Below are 20,722 nucleotides of genomic sequence, written 5' to 3'. Positions count from 1 at the left end.
GAGAATCGATCATTCCTGTGGTAAAAGGCTCTGAAACTGAAGGAGGATTAATGTTGGTGTTGTGGGAGGACTCTGAAGGACTTTTCATTAAGAAGAGTTTGCTGCTTTGGGATTTTAACCCTATTGTTTCAACGACGAGGATCAAGTAATTGGCTGGCAGTCTGCCAGGGTGGACCTCCTCCACTGCAAAACTTTAGCTTTTTGCCTAATTTGCTCATTAACATCTCAAAGTCGGCAACTCCCCTGCCCTGTTCCTTTGTTTGTTAACCTTCTTCTTTGGCTAGGCTTCGCGGACAAAGATTTATGGAGGGGTAAATGTCCACGTCAGCTGCAGGCTCGTTTGTGGCTGACAAGTCCGATGTGGGACAGGCAGACATGGTTGCAGCGGTTGCAAGGGAAAATTGGTTGGTTGGGGTTGGGTGTTGGGTTTTTCCTCCTTTGTCTTTTGTCAGTGAGGTGGGCTCTGCGGTCTTTTTCAAAGGAGGTTGCTGCCCGCCGAACTGTGAGGCGTCAAGATGCACGGTTTGAGGCGATATCAGCCCACTGGCGGTGGTCAATGTGGCAGGCACTAAGAGATTTCTTTAGGCAGTCCTTGTACCTCTTCTTTGGTGCACCTCTGTCACGGTGGCCAGTGGAGAGCTCGCCATATAACACGATCTTGGGAAGGCGATGGTCCTCCATTCTGGAGATGTGACCTACCCAGCGCAGTTGGATCTTCAGCAGCGTGGATTCGATGCTGTCGGCCTCTGCCATCTCGAGTACTTCGATGTTGGAGATGAAGTCGCTCCAATGAATGTTGAGGATGGAGTGTAGACAACGCTGGTGGAAGCGTTCTACCGGTGATGCCGGTAGAGGACCCATGATTCGGAGACAAACAGGAGTGTGGGTATGACAACGGGTCTGTATACACTAATCTTTGTGAGGTTTTTCAGTTGGTTGTTTTTCCAAACTCTTTTGTGTAGTTTTCCAAAGGCGCTATTTGCCTTGGCGAGTTTGTTGTCCATCTCGTTGTCGATCCTTGCATCCGATGAAATGGTGCAGCTGAGATAGGTAAACTGGTTGACCATTTTGAGTTTTGTGTGCCCGATGGAGATGTGGGGCGGCTGGTAGTCATGGTGGAGACCTGGCTGATGGAGGACCTGTTTTCTTCAGGCTGACTTCCAGGCCAAACATTTTGGCAGTTTCCGCAAAACAGGACGTCAAGCACTGAGGATTCTCCTAAATAGAATAATACCTAGTGTCGCCGAAAATGTTCTCCCAGAATCACAGTGCGGCTTTCGCGCAAACAGAGGAACTACTGACATGGTCTTTGCCCTCAGACAGCTCCAAGAAAAGTGCAGAGAACAAAACAAAGGACTCTACATCACCTTTGTTGACCTCACCAAAGCCTTGGACACCGTGAGCAGGAAAGGGCTTTAGCAAATACTAGAGCGCCTCGGATGCCCCCCAAAGTTCCTCAACATGGTTATCCAACTGCACAAAAACCAACAAGGTCAGGTCAGATACAGCAATGAGCTCTCTGAACCCTTCTCCATTAACAATGGCGTGAAGCAAGGCTGCATTCTTGCACCAACCCTCTTTTCAATCTTCTTCAGCATGATGCTGAAACAAGCCATGAAAGACCTCAACAATGAAGACACTGTTTACATCCGGTACAGCACGGATGGCAGTCTCTTCAATCTGAGGTGCCTGCAAGCTCACACCAAGACACAAGAGCAACTTGTCCATGAACTACTCTTTGCAGACGATGCCACTTTAGTTGCCCATTCAGAGCCAGCTCTTCAGCGCTTGTTAACCTTAGCGGTTGGTTAACGACGGTATTTTGAAAGCCTCGGTCGAACCCTCTGGATTTCAGGTGTTAGAAGATTGACAGAAAACCAGCTCACACTGCAGTCGATGGACATCCCTCCCACACTCTTCAATCAATGAGAGGAAGCCTACCTTGAGGGTGTAATGGTAACCGAGTGGAATGGGCAGAATGAGATGTATGCAGACATTATCTTCAACACAGAGGCCTCTGAGCCTACACATGCCCCCACGCTGAAACAATGGCGACGTCCCTCTTCTGAACTGGGGGATGGTCTTGGGGAACTGGGATGATGCTAGGGGAATGTTTTGGTTGGGGAGTTGCACCCCCTCGCCTTTGTCCCCTGTTGATCCCTCGTGTCTTGGTGCAGAACCACCCTTTCTGATGAAGATGGACCTGCATTTGTCAGGGAGACGGGGGAATATTCTGGCCTGAGACCAGACCCTGGGGATTCCCATTTGTCCCTCCCGACCCAGACCGATCGCAGTAACATGGGAATGAGCCAGGACCCTAAGGGATCCATGGAGTTAGAGGTGTTGGAACCGTCATTGGGCCAGATGATTACAGCAGAGGACATCTGGGCAGCTCCCAATGGATCCATTCTCCCAGCATGGGCCAGAAGGCCCCTTTGCCACTGATCCTGGGGATGGGACAGTGATGGAGATGATGCCAGCAGGAGAGTTTGAGATGCCCACTGCTCCGAGTCCAGCAAGTGAGCTGGTCACCAGTAGCAGATGTCCTGAGGAAGGGGATTCGGCATTCAGTGCTGGAGATGAGCTGCCCTCCATCGACATTGAGTTAATGGACACTTTTGTCCCCCCTGATGTGACTGCATGTTACAAAAGAGGAGATCCAAAGTTTCCTTATCGACATGTTTGGCGCCAGCAACATGGCAAAGTTGATTGCAGCCTGCTGGCCGGGGTTATGGTATCGCTGCGGGATCTCCTGAAACAGAAGGGGAAGGGGTCTGTTCATGGGAATGAGCGGTGCAGGATGAAGAATTTCCTAGATTCACTGATTTGGGACCATAAGTTGTATAGTAGCCCTGTCATCTCCTAAGGGGGCAGAGTGGGCCCAAGTACCAAGTAATGTCCTTTTGCTATGTGTGTAACAGTAGTAAATCTGAATGTTAACGGCAGCAGAGGAGTTCATTGCAAGTTCCAGAACAACTCTGTTCTTAGAGAGAGGAAGTATGCGGTGAGCTTCCTTCAGGAAACTCACACTATTCCAGCAGATGAACTCACCTGGAACCTGGAATGGCGAAGAGGTGTTTACGAGTCACCTCATTGCCAATTCCACACCTGATGAAACAGGCGTTCCTTCTGCATGCAAGGCCTGGGGGTGTACAAAGTGGAATGGCACGGCGAGGTAGAAGCAGGTGTTCCGGCACCAGGTTCTGCAGCTGGAAGTTAGGGGGCCAATAAAATGGCTGCCTATCCATTAGTGGTAATTCTGCCTGGCACGCAGGAAAAAGAAATCTCAGGGTTACATGTGATAATAAATCTGATTGGACTTCATTCGTATGTCAGATGTTGCCTTAAACTGGACTTTGTTTCCAATTTTTATTGCCCATCCTCCACATCACCATTTTGTGACACATGCTCAGATATTTCCAAGTGGCTGCTCTTAGATTCTGTTGGTTTTTTTTGCAGGGTTTGTATTCCCAGCAGCCAAGACCTTTTCTGCTTCTCTTTATCTCTTTCAGTCTTGTGAAGAGAACAGCTTTGGCTCCACTTATATCTAAGTGCCACCGATGCAATTCTTCTCTACATTCCGTGACTTCCATCACCTCGATATATTGCTCCTCAGGGACAACAGCTTCAGTAGCATCTGGTTTTTTATCCTTATCCAACCAGCCGACCGCCATTCTTAGTTAGCATAATAACTCCAAAACCAAAAACTGTCCTCAAAGGACAAGTGGCAGGAAATCCAACTAGTTTTCAAACTTGCAACACAAACACAGAAGGAATCCCTAAGTAAGGTTTGCCACTTCCAATGGCCTTGATGCTGCTGTTGACAATTGTGTTTTCATGAGTTCAAAATGCTCAACAAAACCCAATCGATCCAATCTAAATTCCATACGAGTTAAATTATAGCGACTTCTTTCCATTATGGTCACTTGGATGATAAAAGAATCTGGTCGTCTCTGACTCATTAAAACCAATTTGTGGTAAAGGTAAGTTGAGTTTTCCAAAATTTATTAAACGATAGTAAACATTGTTAATGATATTATAAGTTGTTAAACATTGTTACATTTTGCTAAATGGTCAACAGAAAATGTCAGAAGCAGCTTTTTTTTAAACCATCCATTCTGCAGAACAAAATAACAGCATTACAGTGGCACACACAGGTCGAGGTGTTTTAAAGGAGTTTCAGGCAGTGACATGGTTGGTTCTGGAGATAACATCACCTAAAAGGTGCTTCAAAAGTCATGAATGAGGGCAAAATCTTCCAGTCAAAGGCATTTTTATTTCATGTCTATCATGGTACTGGTCAGAAAGGCTCCATCCGTACCAGTCAGCCCAGCAAGTACCAAGGGGAAGTGATCCAGGAGATCTGATGCAGGTTAGATGAAAAATCCGATGTACAGGTACTGGATGGGGATTATACAAATACACGGAGGGCTGGAAATGCAAAGAAAATCCCCATCGGAACAGCAATCTGGACCCCAATCGTTGATGCCACCCGCAAACTGGAGGGACAACGCGTTGTATTCAGTCTCCAACCAGACGGCAGGGACAGGGACTTCTAATTTCCGTTCATCCCCTTTTCCTGGGTTTCCTCCCCTTCCCTGCCTTCTCCTGTCAGAGAGAAACCCTCTGCCCTCTCCCCACTTCTCACCTTCTCCCTGCCGCCCACACCTGTATCCACTTCCGACCACTGACCCTGTGCTGCTCCCCTGCCCCTTCCTCCTTTTCCTTCAGGCCTGTTTCTCCACCTTCCTGACGAAGGGCCCACGACCCAACGCCAACTGCCTTTCACTTCCGGTGGCTACTGAGTGAATATCACTTCTCGTTTCTGTTATCCGTCTGTCTCCTCTCCTCCAGCTCCCCACCCCTTCACCTCCTTCTCCCATCAGATATCCTTCACCCTCTCCCCTGCTCCTCCCCTCCCATTGCTGCCCACATTTAAACCCTTTCCTTTCACCTTTTTATTCAGGATCTGTCTCAGTTTTGTAACTCCTGGAGAAGGGCTCAGCCCCAAAATGTCACCTGCCATTGCCTTTTTATGGATGCTGCATATCCTTCCCTAATTATCTCAAAATCCACAGATTGCAGCGCAGAATTTCAAACAAACAATTGGAAACACCAAAGACTACTTGCACAGCGAAGACCCGTCCAGCAGTTAACGACACTGATGTCTTCTGTCTACCTTATGATCTTAACATCAAAGCCCAGCCACAGACCCGCAGGGTGAATGAACTCCTCCCCACACAGTGCAAATTCAACAATGAGCCTGCAGAGAGGGGGAATCGATGAATCCCTTTTCGCACTTGCTGGGAGACAATGGTCTCTCTCTGATGTGAACTCTCTGGTGCCTCCGCAGGCTGCTAGAACGAGTGAACCTGATTCCACACCAGGAGCAGCTGAATGTTTTCTCCCCAGTGTGAACTTGCTGGTGTGCCTGCAGGCCAGACTGCCAAGGGAACCCCTTCCCACAGAGGGAGCAGGTGTATGGTTTCTCCCCAGTGTGAACCCGCTGGTGTGCCTGCAAGCTGGAGAACAGAGGGAACCCCTTCCCGCACAGAGAGCAGGTGAATGGCTTCTCCCCATTGTGAGCCCGCTGGTGTGCCCGCAGGCTGTAGGGCCGAGAGAACGCCTTTCCACACATGGAACAAATGAAAGGTTTCTCCCTGGTGTGAACACTGTGGTGTGCCTGCAGGTTGGAGGACTGAGAGAACCCCTTCCCGCACAGGGGGCAGGTGAAGGGTTTCTCCCCAGTGTGAACCCGCTGGTGTGTCCTCAGGTGGGAGGACTGAGAGAACCCCTTCCCACACAGGGAGCAGGTGAATGGTTTCTCCTCAGTGTGAAGCCGCAGGTGCACCTGCAGATTGGAGGATAGACAGAATCGCTTCCCACACAGGGGGCAGGTGAATGGTTTCTCCCCAGTGTGAACTCTCTCGTGTTGAAGCAGGTTGGAGGAGTTAGAGAATCCCTTCCCACACTGTGGGCAGATGAATGGTCTCTCTCCGGTGTGAATTCTCTGGTGTTTTAGCAGGTCGGATGATCGAGAGAACTCATTCCCACAGAGGGAGAAGTCGAATGGTTTCTCTCCAGTGTGAACCTGCTGGTATGCTTCCAATTTGGAGGGCTTAGAGAACTCCTTCCCACACAAGCAGCATTTAAAGACGCTCTCCCCAGAGTGTATGTTCTGGTGATGCAGGAGGCTGGATGACTGGGTGAACCCCTTCCCACACACGCAGCAGGTGAACAGACTCTCCCCAGAGGGAACACATCCGTGCTCCTCCTGCTCCTTGAAGGATTGAAAGATCTTCCCACAGTCAGAGCAGGGGAATAAGCTCCCCGTAGTGGGGACACACTGATGTTGCAGCAGGACGTCAGAGCTGATTAATCCCTCCCCACACTCGGAACAGGGGAACGGTCTCTGCCCAGGGTGAGCGCAGCAATGTGTTTTCAGCAAGTCCAAAGGAAATTCCTCTTCACCACACGCCTCACTCTGGAGTATTTTATCTGCTGTATCACTGGTCACCTGACCTTCCACGTCAGCCATTTGTCTGAAGTCCAGTTCACACACTCAACAGTGTTGGGTTTCTCTGAACGGTGATTACCGTACTCCTAAACCACTGAGAAATCTGGCTGATATTACGTCCCGAGGAATCCAGTCGAGGTGTCAGAAAATAACGTGCTGTTGTGTGAAGCTTCTTGTCTGGAAACGCACCGCTTTTCTCACCCTGTGAAGAGAAGATGGTGGAGTGAGAGGGAGCAAGGTATTCTCTGCAGCCAGTGTTCCAGGACGACACTCCCTGGAGCCACGGCTAGCAACACGACAAGACGTGGACGTGTCCTGTGAGGAGGATCACCATGGACAGGTCGATATGTTAGTGAAATTTAGCACAGAGAAACAAGCATGATATATTCCCTGAAACAAAAGAAGAGGGAATAGACACGAGAGAGCGAGGAACAGATTACAAACCCAGAACTTACTGTCATATGGGGTTTTAGTAAACATGCAAGAATGACAGAGATAGCAGGAATTATTTCACATTTTTAAGCAGAAAGATCAAGGTAGATTTTGTTTCTGAGGTCGATGACCGCATTATTACCCAAAATCCTTAATGGTCCAGAAACTATTCTGTCCAAAGGGCCTCAATAGCGCACAGTAAAACTGTATTCCTACGTCAACTTTCCACTGTGATGCCTAAAGGAATATGCAGCTTCCAACCAATCGGAACCACCCGACCCACCAACAGTCACCTTACAGACCTGTATTTCAATCGTTATCTCCCCACGAGACAACGTTCACGTGTCAATCACATTCAGTCACAACTGTGCACCCCAAATATCAATGGTGGGGGGGATGGGAAAGGGGGTTCCTTCACAAAGATGCTGCTGGTGACACATCTTAGAGCTGAGTAGGGTCACAGGCCAGATAATGCGGTGGCCACAGGCAAAGAATGGGGAGAGTACACAGACAATAGGTGCTGGAGTAGGCCATCAAGTCAGCACCGCCATTCATTTAGATCATGGCTGATCTTCCAGGTACCCTTTCCCTGCATTCTCCCCATAACCCTAATTTCCTCTGTCCATAAGAACCTTGTCTAACTCCCTGCTGAACTTATCCATAGATCCCGCCTCTACCATCCTCTGTGGCAAAGCATCCACAAACCAACAACTCTCTGAGTAAAAATTTTTCTCATCTCTGTCCTGAAGGGCGTTTTCTGTATTGTTAAAACAATGGCCTCTTGTCCTTGTCTCCCCTAACATCGGGAACATGTAATCAGTTTCTTTCGTGTCCAATTCTTAATAATCTGATATACCTCAATCATATCTCCTTTCATTCTTCTAAATTCCAACTTATACAACCCCAGTTTATCCAACCTTTCTGCATATGTCAATCCTGCCATCGCGGGAACTAACCTTGTGTAGCTACACTGCACTCCCTCAATAGCAAGAATATCCTTCCTCAAATTCGGTGACCATAACTGGACAGGTGTTGTCTCACCAGGCCCTGTACAACAGCAGAAGGACATCTTTATTCTATACTCTATTCCCCTTTTTATGAAGGCCAACATGCCATTTGCTTCTTCATCTAGATCACATTGCACTTCCCCACCCCCTAACTTGGCTCCATTTAAAAAATAATCTGCCTTCCTGTTCCAGCCCCAAAGTCCATAACCTCACATTTATCCACATTAAACTGCATCTTCCATGCATCTGCCCACCCACCCAACCTGTCCAAGTCCCCCTGCATTTTCCTGACATTCTCCCAATTAATTTCCCAACCCTGGCCCTCTTGCAGCCATGTCTCCATTATCCCTATAACATCACACCTTCCAATATCCAGTTGAGCCTCAAGTTCATCCATTCCATTTCTTATAATCCGTGTGTTCATGTATAATCCCTTTCATCTGTTATTCCTCACACCCACTCACCTTGTTTCCTGACACACTTGGCCAGACTCTCCAATTCCTTTCTACTCCTTTTGCCTTTTGAATTTCACTACCTATCTGAACTATTCCTATCCATTGCCAGATCACTCAGGTTCCCATCCCCCCATCAAATTAGTTTAAACCATATCCAACAGCTCTATTAAACCTGCCTGGCAGGATATTGGCCCCTTTTGGGTTCAGGTGTAACCTGTCCTTCTTGTGGAGGTCATGCCTCCCCCAGAGGAGTTCCCAATGGTCTAAGAATCTGAACCCCTGCCTTTTTCCCCAGCCCCTCAGCCACACATTCATCCGTCTGATCCGTCCATTCTTGACCCACGCACTCGGTACAGGTAGCACTCTCGAGATCACAACTCTGGGGGTTCTGCCTCTTAGCTTCCATCCTAACTCACTGTAATGCCCCTTCACGACTTCCTCCCTTTTTTATCTATGTCATTGGAACCCACATGTACCAAGACATCAGGCTGCTCTCCCTCTCCTCTCAGAATACTTGGCCCCGATTTGAGATATCTCACCGCGGGAGGGAACATGCCATACGGGTCTATCCATCAAGCTCACAGAATCCCTTGTCCGTACCCCTGATAATGAAGTCCCCTATGACCACTGCCTTCCTCTTCCTTCCCTTCTGCACCACTGCACCATGCCTAGTGCCAGTGATCTGGTTACTGTGGCCATCCTCTGTCAGGTCATCCAATAAACCTTTTGCTAAGAGGAAGAGCCACAGGGGTGCTCTCTACTATCCTGGTGTTTTTCTTCCCTTCCCTGGCAGTTGCCCACTTACCCGACTCCTCTCTTTCTGTTTGGCTTGGCTTCGCAGACGAAGATTTATGGAGGGGTATGTCCACGTCTGCTGCAGGCTCGTTGGTGACTGACAAGTCTGATGTGGGACAGGCAAACACGGTTGCAGCGGTTGCAAGGGAAAATTGGTTGGTTGGGGTTGGGTGTTGGATTTTTCCACCTTTGTCTTTTGTCAGTGAGGTGGGCTCTGCGGTCTTCTTCAAAGGAGGTTGCTGCCCGCCGAACTGTGAGGCGCCAAGATGCACAGGCGATATCAGCCCACTGGCATTGGTCAATGTAGCAGGCACTAAGAGATTTCTTTAAGCAGTCCTTGTACCTCTTATTTGGTGCACCTCTATCTCGGTGGTCAGTGGAGAGCTCGCCATATAACACGATCTTGGGAAGGCAATGGTCCTCCATTCTGGAGACGTGACCCATCCAGCGCAGTTGGGTCTTCAGCAGCATGGATTCGATGCTTGCGGACTCTGCCAGCTCGAGTACTTCGATGTTGGTGATGAAGTAATTCCAATTAATGTTGAGGATGGAGCGGAGACAGCGCTGATGGAAGCGTTCTAGGAGCCGTAGGTGATGCCGGTAGTGGACCCACGATTCGGAGCCGAACAGGAGCATGGGTATGACAACGGCTCCGACACCTCTAGTCTAGGGCTAACTACCTCCCTGTACATCCTATCAACCACATCCACACTCTCTTGAACAAACCACATGTCATCAAGCTGCAGTTCCAGTTCCCGAACTCAGTCTTTAAGGAGCTGCATCCCCAGTGACAACTGAGGAGGGTGAAGGTCCTATCAACCACCTCCACACTCTCTCAAACAAACCGCAGGTCATCAAGTTGCAACTCCATTTCCCTAATTTGGTCCTTAAGAAGCTGCATCCCAGTGACAACTGAGCAGGGTGAAGGTACTATCAACCATCTCCACACTCTCTTGAACAAATCGCTGGTCTTCAAGCTGCAGTTCCAGTTCCCCAACTCAGTATTTAAGGAGTTGCATCCCGGTGCATCTGGCACAGATGTGGCCATTGGAGAGGGTGGAAGTCACCCATGGTTCTCACATATGACACCCACAACAGAACACTTACTCCATAGGCATGACATTATGAAAGGCATTACTTAAAGTGCTATGTAAGTGACATTTTTGGAGTTTCCGCAAAGCAGGACGTCAAGCGCTGAAGAGCTGGCTCTGAATGGGCAACTAAAGCGGCATCGTCTGCAAAGAGTAGTTCACGGACAAGTTTCTCTTGTGTCTTGGTGTGAGCTTGCAGGCCCTCCATCAGCCAGCTCCCCACCATGACTACCAGCCCCCCCACATCTCCATTGGGCACACAAAACTCAAAACGGTCAACCAGTTTACCTATCTCGGCTGCACCATTTCATCAGATGCAAGGATCGACAATGAGATAGACAACAGACTCGCCAAGGCAAATAGCGCCTTTGGAAGACTACACAAAAGAGTCTGGAAAAACAACCAACTGAAAAACCTCACAAAGATAAGCCGTTGTCATACCCACACTCCTGTTCGGCTCCGAATCATGGGTCCTCTACCGGCACCACCTACGGCTCCTAGAACGCTTCCACCAGCGTTGTCTCCGCTCCATCCTCAACATCCATTGGAGCGCTTTCATCCCTAACGTCGAAGTACTCGAGATGGCAGAGGTCGACAGCATCGAGTCCACGCTGCTGAAGATCCAGCTGCGCTGGATGGGTCACGTCTCCAGAATGGAGGACCATCGCCTTCCCAAGATCGTGTTATATGGCGAGCTCTCCACTGGCCACCGTGACAGAGGTGCACCAAAGAAAAGGTACAAGGACTGCCTAAAGAAATCTCTTGGTGCCTGCCACATTGACCACCGCCAGTGGGCTGATAACGCCTCAAACCGTGCATCTTGGCGCCTCACAGTTTGGCGGGCAGCAACCTCCTTTGAAGAAGACCGCAGAGCCCACCTCACTGACAAAAGGCAAAGGAGGAAAAACCCAACACCCTACCCCAACCAACCAATTTTCCCCTGCAACCGCTGCAACCGTGTCTGCCTGTCCCGCATCGGACTTGTCAGGCACAAACGAGCCTGCAGCTGACGTGGACTTTTTACCCCCTCCATAAATCTTCGTCCGCGAAGCCAAGCCAAAGAAAAAATGTAAGGGAAAAGAAAAAGGTTGAGAACCACTGCCTTCAATGCTGCTTGAATGTTCCAGTGTTTTCTGTTTTTTATATATTTCTAATTTGTGCTTAGTGTCAGCACCAACTGCACCAATTACCTACTACGGATTGGATCCCAGCAACGTCTGCCGAACCGAACAGCTACAATTTGTTTGTCTGCCTTCCGGACAATGTCTGCTAGCAACAGAAAAAGAAAGTGATGGTCACAACTGGATCAATGACCGCCTTCGTTACCCATAATTCCCCCATGCAGATGGAACCACTCTGCCAGTGCCAGTACCGGGGAAACGCGCATGCCTGTTGCCCGCAAAGAATCACAGCAAGGTTGACAAGACAAAGCAGGAGAAATGCCCAGGGGAACATGGGTGAGAAGCATTGGGCAGGAAGGGTCAACACAGCAGCCTGCGGCATCGCATCCACCATGCAGTGCTGAGGGCCTGTCAAACAGGCCTTGGACTCCGCAATGGTGGAAGCTGTTCCCCTGCACTGCCTTACTACCTGCCACCAGTCAGCTCCCTTCTGGCATCAGCATCTGGACTTGGAGCATGCACCCTGGTCTCCTTCAGGAGCTCTCAGACATTCGTAGGGTTCCAGCACTGTCCAAAGTGTATGACTTCATGGAAAGCGTCCAAAGTTTCCTATGACCCCCATTAGCATTGTGTGGTAAACGGCAATAAAAAAGCTAGACTTTTCAAATTCAAATTCAGTTTATCATCAACTGTCTTTACATATAATTAGACAAAACAGCATTTCACCAGACCATGGTGCACGTACACACACACTTATACACACGTACACAATACACACAATTACTCTCACACACTCAATATACACTCTGTGGTTTGTGTGTGTGTTTGTATTGTTTCCGCTCCATCCTCAACATCCACTGGAGCGCTTTCATCCCTAACGTCGAAGTACTCGAGATGGCAGAGGTCGACAGCATCGAGTCCACGCTGCTGAAGATCCAGCTGCGCTGGATGGGTCATGTCTCCAGAATGGAGGACCATCGCCTTCCCAAGATCGTGTTATATGGCGAGCTCTCCACTGGCCACCGTGACAGAGGTGCACCAAAGAAAAGGTACAAGGACTGCCTAAAGAAATCTCTTGGTGCCTGCCACATTGACCACCGCCAGTGGGCTGATAACGCCTCAAACCGTGCATCTTGGCGCCTCACAGTTTGGCGGGCAGCAACCTCCTTTGAAGAAGACCGCAGAGCCCACCTCACTGACAAAAGGCAAAGGAGGAAAAACCCAACACCCTACCCCAACCAACCAATTTTCCCCTGCAACCGTGTCTGCCTGTCCCGCATCGGACTTGTCAGGCACAAACGAGCCTGCAGCTGACGTGGACTTTTTACCCCCTCCATAAATCTTCGTCCGCGAAGCCAAGCCAAAGAAAAGAATGGAGAAAATGTAGCCTCTCCTGCCAGACTGGAATGTGTGTATTGGGGGTGTCCCCTTCCCTGTCTGCAAGTCACGGCACCTGTTCGTCAAGGTTGGGCTCCAGCCACTATTTACATCACCTGTCAGTCAACATTTGGCTCCAACCACACATTGCCGTTGGCTAATTCAAATCACTCAGCTTCACTATTGGCTAGACCCCTTTATTTAGTACCCTGACAGTGCACATTGCTCTTTCTCTGCTTGTGGTGATAGCCCAGACACCACTCTTTGCCATGGCTGCTACTCTGGATGTCACTTGGAAGGGTTGTGGGCAAGGTGTGCACTGCACTGAAGCTGAGCTGTGGTATTGCTATATTTTAAACTGCTATAGATCGATACTTGCAGCAGAGTCGCACATCCCAATAATCAGGAACCGAGAGTGTGCATATACCCTTGTGGATACTGTTTCTACTGGGGTCACCTCCCGATGATTGGGGTCCAGGAAAGGTGGGTATTAGCCCTGCTATAATGCGCAAATGTCAGCACCACCTGTGTGAATTATGAATCGTGTACTATTTAGCACTTTACCATGTTCCTTTATAAATTGCGTATATTTTATTCCCATAACGTTTCCCATGCTCTCCTATAAATTGAATAATAAAAAGCTACATGTGATTGCAAACCCTTGTGTCCAGATTCGTCCCTGTGAACCCACTGAATCTGATACCTTTCTCAACCCAACACACAATAAAAAAAAATGTATTAAGTGAAAATATAGGAGGATTCTTGTTGGTTTTCAGAGAGAGAGTTTTCTCGTTCCAGGACAGCCACTCCAGATGATAACCTCTTTCTTTCATGTCAGCACAGAGTTCCTTTCTGTTTCTCCTATTCCAATGGAAACACCAGACAACCAGCCCTCTCCTTTGACCAGGCCATCTTCCAAAGCTTGCCAGCTTGTCCCTCTGGAACCGAAGTCTGTGCTATCTCTCTCTCACTCCCTCCCACTCTGAGAGCAAAGCTGTTCTGCCTCTGCCTGCAAAGATCACCTCTTCTTCCAGGCAGCAAACTGTTTTCCTGACAAAACTGCCTGGCACGTTGCTACATTGTTGACTCTTGCAAATAACAGTCCATCACGAGTCTGTGAGCACTTGGCAAAACTGCTGTGTTTTTAAGTGTTTGTGTGTGACCTGCTCTAACAAACCTCCCCAATTTATCTCCCAAACCCCTTCATAATCCTCCGTCATAGAATGCACATTATTGAGGACCCTTCCACCCTGCACACAGAATCTTTCAGCTGTTCCCGTCGGGGAAGAGAAACGGCATCTTTGACCCACTTCCACCAGGTAGAAGGTGAGGATTCGGGCCTGAACCGCAGTTTCTCCAGATTTCCAGCCCTCTCCGTGTGACAGGAGGCGCGATCCCTGCCCTCACCACTTCCCTTCCTCCACCGGCCCGATTGTGTGGGGGACGAGGCCCCACCTGGACCTTGGTGCCGCTCGCCGCACTCACCCCCCCGGTAGCACCGGCTCCAACAAGGACCGGGCGTCCGTTCCGGGCACCGACTATTCGGGACCCCCCCCCGGCCACAACTCTCACCTGGTCCTCCGTGGACCGACCCGCTGCTGAGGGAACGACGTCAATGCGCACAGGCCTGGGCCGTGACAAGTCATCACGTGATGAATTTGGAACAGTCCGGGAGGGAGCCGTCCATCAGAGGATCGGCCCCGCCCGGGCCGACCCGGAGCAGGCGCAAAGGGACTTACTCGAGCCCTTTCCAGGTGGAATGTTCCCCGGGGAAGCGAAGCGTTTCATTGGGACCGGAAATAAAGAAAGAAAACCGGGTGGGGGGACCTGAGGCAAATAGACCGGGCAGAGTTCATATCGCACAAAATATTGCCTGCTCTGTTCCGAGGAGGCGCTGGGAAATAATCCCCGGATATTTATTCCTCAATCAACATAAAAACAATGTTCGTTGTCGTCATCGTTGATGGGATCTTTCTGTGCATTGGTCCATCGTAGCAGTCGGACCCTGGGAGATTGATTTGGGAGACTGTGATGGTACACCACCGGCCTACGGCAGGGGGCAACCTCTGTACCTGCAGGAGTGTAAGGGGACGGGACAACACCTGACCGGCTGTCAATCAGTTGGCCTGAATGGATCAAGCCCCACCCGGTCGGGTGTCAATCACCCTCTGCGCAATAAGCCTGTGCAGGCATCCCGAGTCCTCACTTAGAGTTGCTGCACCCACAGCCATCCTGGCTCTGTGGAAGTCTTTGTGGATTAAAGCCTGTTGTACAGTCTTTATCTTTGTGTGTGTCTGATTCTGGCTAACAGTGCAATAGAATTTAATCCACAAAATTTTCCCACAGCGGCTATGGAAAAACTCCTGTGCACAGGGAGCCTTGAGGTCGACCCAAGCCACCCGGAAGCCCAGAGACGCTTCGAGATCTAGTAGCACGTGGTCGAAGCAATCATCAAGGCACATGAGGGCGACATCCTGGACTTCGATCAGAAGAGGTTGGTCCTACTCTGGTCAAAGCTGGGTCCCCGTGCCTTCTAGGTTACCTAAAGACTGCTGCACGTACAAGAGCGCAATGGACACTCTTGAGAAATTGTACAAGCCCCACCATGAATGTGGTCTGTGCAAGGTACCTCCTCAACACCTGAGCCCAGCAACCCCAGGAGATGGCTGAGGCAGAGACTGATCCAGGATGCCTTCGTCTGAGGGATATGCTCGAGCGCCATCTGGCAGAAGCTGCTGAAAGACAACATCTATGCCCTCACCAGGACTGTGGAAGTTGACCAAACCCTGGAAGCAGCAACCCTGCACGTCAAAGCCTTCAATTCCAGGTTCCCCCAGGCTCCCTCATGGCCCTCTCACACTGCAGCAGCAGCCCCAGGCTAAGCTGGGGAGGAGAACATTGCTGCGGCAGGTGCCCGGCACCCCTGTAAGTACTGTGAGTCCTGGTGTGGGTCAGATCGACGATCGCGCCAAAACTGCCCAGCTAGGAACCAGTATTGTTCCCGATGTTGCAAGAAAGGCCACTTTGCAAAAGTGTGCCTCTCTAAACCTGATGGCAGCTCAGTGGCCCTCTATAATCTCCCCACTTCACCCATGGACCCACCCCACGTGCGCATGCCGAGCGGCGCCATTGTCCCCACGACGACTTCCCCCCTCCCCAACTTTGACCGCGTAACATCAGGCCCCACCAGCGACGGTCACAGCGTGTGCCCCAAGCATCTGCACCAAGCCCCACCTCACTGGCACCACACACTGAGAACTACAGTGATGTCACTTCCGGCTGATGTAACAACATCACTGCTGCTGGCCGTGATAATGTCACTTCCCCCAGTGCAGCGGACACGGCTGGGGAAGGAGGCCAGCCACGCAACAGCCCGCCACATGCCTCCGCCATCTTGGGCCAGGCAGGGCCTGACATGGAGGGCCCCCAATGACGTGGTCAACATGGGCAATGACTAGGCCGCCCTACCGACGCTCCTATCTGAGGCGCAGGCAGCCCTCACCCACATCAGGCAAGACATCGCAGATGCCATGATGCAGGCTGTGGACGAGGACACCCCATTCCAAGTGAAGAGCGATGCCTCCGAGGAGGCCCTTGCTGCTACCCTCAACCAAGGGGGGGGGGAGCGCCCTGTCTCCTTCTTCTCCAGGTCCCTCTACAGCTCCGAGCTAGGGCACTCCACCATTGAAAAGGAGGCCCAGGCGATTGTGGAAGCGGTCCGGCACTGGCACCACTACCTGGCCAGCAGGAGATTCATGCTCTTCACAGACCAGTGGGCCATTTCGTTCATATTTGACACTACCCACAAGATCCTGCGCTGGAGAGTCGAGCTGGCAACCTACAGCTATGACATCCAGTACCACCCTGGGAAGTTTAACGACTCCCCCAATGCCCTTTCTCACACGTGTGCATCTATTCATGAAGACAGGTCGCAGAAATTGCATGAGTCCCTCTGCCATTTGGGCGTCACCCAGTTGTACCATTTTGTTAAGTCCTGAAATCTACCGTACACCATCAGGGATGTTAGCGACATGACCGAGGCATGTCGGGTCTGTGCGGAGTGTAAACCCTGCTTCTTCTGCCCCCTCCAAGCCCACGTTGTAAAGGCTACTCGGTCTTTTGAGTGTCTTGACATGGACTTCAAAGGGCCCCTGCCTTCCACGAAATGAAATTCTACTTCCTCACGGTAGTGGATGAGTATTCCACTTCCCTTTTGCCATCCCTTGTTCAGACACCTCTACAGCCACAGTCATCAGTGTCTTGGGGCAGATTTCACCATGTTTGGCTACCCCACCTTCATCCACAGTGACCGGGGGTCTAGTTTCATGAGTGACGAGCTCCGCCAGTACCGACGGTGAGGGGCATCACGACCAGTCGCATGACAAGCTATAATCTGAGAGGCAACAGACAAGTGGAACGCGAGAATGGGGTGGTCTGGAAGGCAGTCCTCCTGGCTCTCAGGTCAAAAGGGTGCACTGTTGAGTACTGGCATGACGCCCTGCCCGAGGCGCTCCATGTCATTCAGTCACTGCTGTGCATGGTTACCAATAACACCCTTCACAAGCACCTGTTTTCATTCCCCAGGAGGTCAGTGATTGGAATGTCACTCCCAGCATGGCTCATGTCCCCGGGATCGGTGCTTCTGCGTAAGCATGCATGGACACACAAGGCCGAAGCCCTGGTAGAGCAGGTTTTCCTCCTTCATGCAAACCATAACTACGTTTACTTGAGGTTCGGCAGTGGCAGGGAGGACACCGTCTCAACAAGGGACCTGGCACCAGCAGGGGCACCCACCACACCACACTACTTTCCAACCCAGGACGATGCTGACTGGGCATACATCCCCGTCCCCAGGCAGCTATGGGCATGCAGTGCCTGCTTGACCACCAGGGGCCCGCTTCAGCCTTAAGAGACGAACCCCCCCACCCATACAATATGACTCATATACGTTGACTCCATCCCCCTGGCCACCCCACACCAGCCCTGCTGCCAGCCCCCCCCCCACCCCCACTTCCCCTCTGACCAGTGACCAGGAGCCAGTCCTACAATGGTCACAGAGACCCCGGTGGCCACCGAATCATCTCAACCTGTAAATATTGTATGTACATAGTGGGAGCAATTCCTTGTTAATACCCTTCTCCCCTCCGGGCCAATTTTAAAGAAGTGTGTGAATGTGATGGTACACCACCGGCTTACTGCAGGGGGCAACCTCTGTACCTGCAGGAGTGTAAGGGTGCAGGACAACACCTGGTCGGCTGTCAATCAGTTGGCCTGAATGGATCAAGCCCCACCCGGTCGGGTGTTAATCTCCCCACATCACCCACAGACCGAGGCCACTCAGAGTTGCTGCAGCCACAGCCAGCCTGGCTCTGTTGAAGTCTTTGTGGATTAAAGCCTGTTGTACAGTATTTATCTTTGTGTGTGTCTGATTCTGGCTAACAGTGCACCACAGAGTTACGGCCTGGGAACAGCTTTGTTTAAAAACAATCTCTCAATGCCTTTCATGGCAATCAGTTACCCAGAAATCCCTGCGAACAAGAAAGTGCCCTATCAATATGTGACAGAAGGGAGAGCAGAGGCACACGGGAAATGATGTCACGTGACCATAAACTGTGCCAAAACTCCCGGTGTTCGTCAGGGTCCGAAGTCAATTCAGCATCAGGTTCTGAAGCAGACGGATACTGTGGTTCTGCAGCTTGCAACGCCCGGCTAGAGGACACTTCTTTCTGGGTCCTCGTCTCAGCCTTGGTGTTGATAATAACTCGCTGCCCAGCTCTCTGGGAGCCTCCGTCACGTGTGAAACCCGGGGCAGGACTGCATTGATTTATCCCCTGGTCACACCCTCTCGACCCCACAGCGATTAACTCAATTCAGTGCTCCTCCTGCGAGTCCACTTCCCAAGCCGCATTGTCCAGAACCCTGGATTGGGTACTTGGTGGTTCCTGGCCTGTTTGAGGCATCAGATCCTCAGTTCCGCTGGGTGCCAGGTGTCTGATAGTGACGGTGTCCTCTGCCATCAGGGTATGCTACGTAGGCATATGTGGGGTTGGCGTGCAGCAGATGCACCTTCTTGATCAGAGGTCTGTCTTGTTCCTCCTCATTTGATGTGGAACCGGTCTCACACCACAAATTGTCTCGAGGAGATTCCCTTTGTGTCGTTCTGGGATGTGGGGAGGCGGGATATGTATTGACTTCTACACACCATCAACTTCCTCCTTGCACTTGTCTGCCAGCCAGATAAACCATGGCTATCCCATTGGCAGTGAGGAGGGTCCCCACTGGAGGGGTTTATATACAGTTTTACATTGAGGACTTGGGGTGGAGGGTGTTACATAAAGCTGTAGTTTGACATCGGTTTTTGAGTCGATTTATGGAATCCAGATGCCTGTCCTTCCTGTGGCTTGGATGAGACAGTGTTTCACATATATAGATATGGAGTGTGCAGGGTTGCAGCCCCTGTTCATATACTGAAAGGGGTTGCTCCTAAAGTTTTCGCCTCATTTCAGCCCCACACACCTGATATTTGGGCACCCAGTGCAGAGGAGGGATGGTCAGCTGAGGGATATCCTCATTGGTCTGGTGCTGGGCCTGGCCAAGATGGGCATTCATAGGTCCAGACAATGGGCAGTCAAGGTTTCAGCTCAGGGTGACTGCTTATCCCTCTTCTGAGGGTACCTTCATTCCCCAGTGTTTTTGGAGGAGCACTCAGTGCTTACATGCACTTTGGAGGGTTTATGGCAATGGTAAAATGCCAAGGGCTCGACGGTATTATGGACAAGAATTATCATATTTTAATTTGATGTGATGCAATGTGCACAGTTGGACTGAAAATGTAGTCATAACTTACCTGTTTGTCTTTGATGAAAAAAACCATGTCTTACAAATAAATAAATAGAAAGGTTATTAAAAAGGCGTCAGACACAGAGTGAAACTCCCTCTGCACCGTCCCATCACACACTCTCAGGGTCAGACATAGAGTGAAACTCCCTCCGCACTGTCCCATCACACGCCCAGGGTCAGACACAAAGCAAAGCCTGGTTGCATCGCTGGGAAGGAATTTGGAAGATCAAGAATAGCTTCTGTGGTAAAAGGCTCTGAAACTGAAGGAGGATTTGTGTTGGTGTTGTGGGAGGACTCTGAAGACTTTTCATATAAAGAAGAGTTTGCTGCTCTGGGAATTTAACCCTGCTGTTCCAATGAGGAGGATCGAGTAATTGGCTGGCAGCCTGCCTGGGTGGACATCCTCCACTGCAAAACATCAGCTTTTTGCCTAATTTTCTCATGAACATCTCAAATTGGTCGACTCCCCTGCCCGTTCCTGTTTGTTAACCTTAGTGATTGGATAACGACAGTATTTGGAAAGCCTAATAGTCTCGGCATCACCCTTGGGATTTCAGGAGGTGTTGGAATGTTGCCAAGAAACCAGTCGATGGACGTCCTCTTCAATCAACAGAGAACTCTCTCCCTCTTCTTGGATTTTCTGCACATTTCCTTATCGACACGTTTGGCGCCATCAACATGGCGAAGTTGATTGCAGCCTGCTGGCCGGGGTTATGGTGTCGCTGCGGGACCTCCTAAACAGAAGGGGAAGGGGGCAGTTCATGGGAATGAGCGGTGCTGGATGAAGAATTTCCTAGATTCCCTGATTCGGCAGCGTAAGGTGTAGAGTTGCCCTGTCATCTGACAAGGGGGCAGATTGGGCCCGAGTTCAAGTAACGTGCTTTTGCTGTGTTTAACAGTAGCAAATCTTAATGTTAACGGCAGTAGAAGAGCTCATTGCAGGCTCCAGAACGACTCCGTTTCTTAGAGAGGGGAAGTATCCGGTGAGCTTCCTTCAGGAAACTCGCACTATCCCAGCAGACGAAATCACCTGGAACCTGGAGTGGCGAAGAGGTTTTTACGAGTCACCTCAGTGCCAATTCCACAC

The 20,722-nt window shown here is 50.5% G+C and overlaps 1 protein-coding gene across 4 annotated transcripts; it reads right to left on the bottom strand.

Moving 5' to 3' along the window:
• Window positions 1-3,988: 3,988 nt before the first annotated feature.
• LOC138761538 (zinc finger protein 235-like) lies at window positions 3,989-14,457 on the bottom strand. Of its 4 annotated transcripts, none has more exons than XM_069933837.1 (3): window positions 14,368-14,455; window positions 11,488-11,563; window positions 3,989-6,719 (listed from the first exon to the last, which is right to left on the bottom strand). In XM_069933837.1, the coding sequence occupies exon 3, from the start codon at window positions 6,536-6,538 to the stop codon at window positions 5,252-5,254; it is 1,287 nt and encodes a 428-aa protein (XP_069789938.1). In that variant the 5' UTR covers window positions 6,539-6,719; window positions 11,488-11,563; window positions 14,368-14,455; the 3' UTR covers window positions 3,989-5,251. The 4 variants fall into 4 exon arrangements, with proteins under 4 accessions (XP_069789938.1, XP_069789941.1, XP_069789939.1 ...); XM_069933840.1 differs by having other exon boundaries at window positions 11,492-11,563; XM_069933838.1 differs by having other exon boundaries at window positions 11,488-11,566; window positions 14,368-14,437.
• Window positions 14,458-20,722: the final 6,265 nt, after the last annotated feature.

This window comes from Narcine bancroftii, chromosome 4 (genome assembly GCF_036971445.1).
Source record: "Narcine bancroftii isolate sNarBan1 chromosome 4, sNarBan1.hap1, whole genome shotgun sequence".
In the NCBI taxonomy this organism is placed as follows: domain Eukaryota; kingdom Metazoa; phylum Chordata; class Chondrichthyes; order Torpediniformes; family Narcinidae; genus Narcine; species Narcine bancroftii.
Note: the sequence above shows the minus strand (reverse complement) of the source record. Positions and strands in the feature narration are given on the sequence as shown.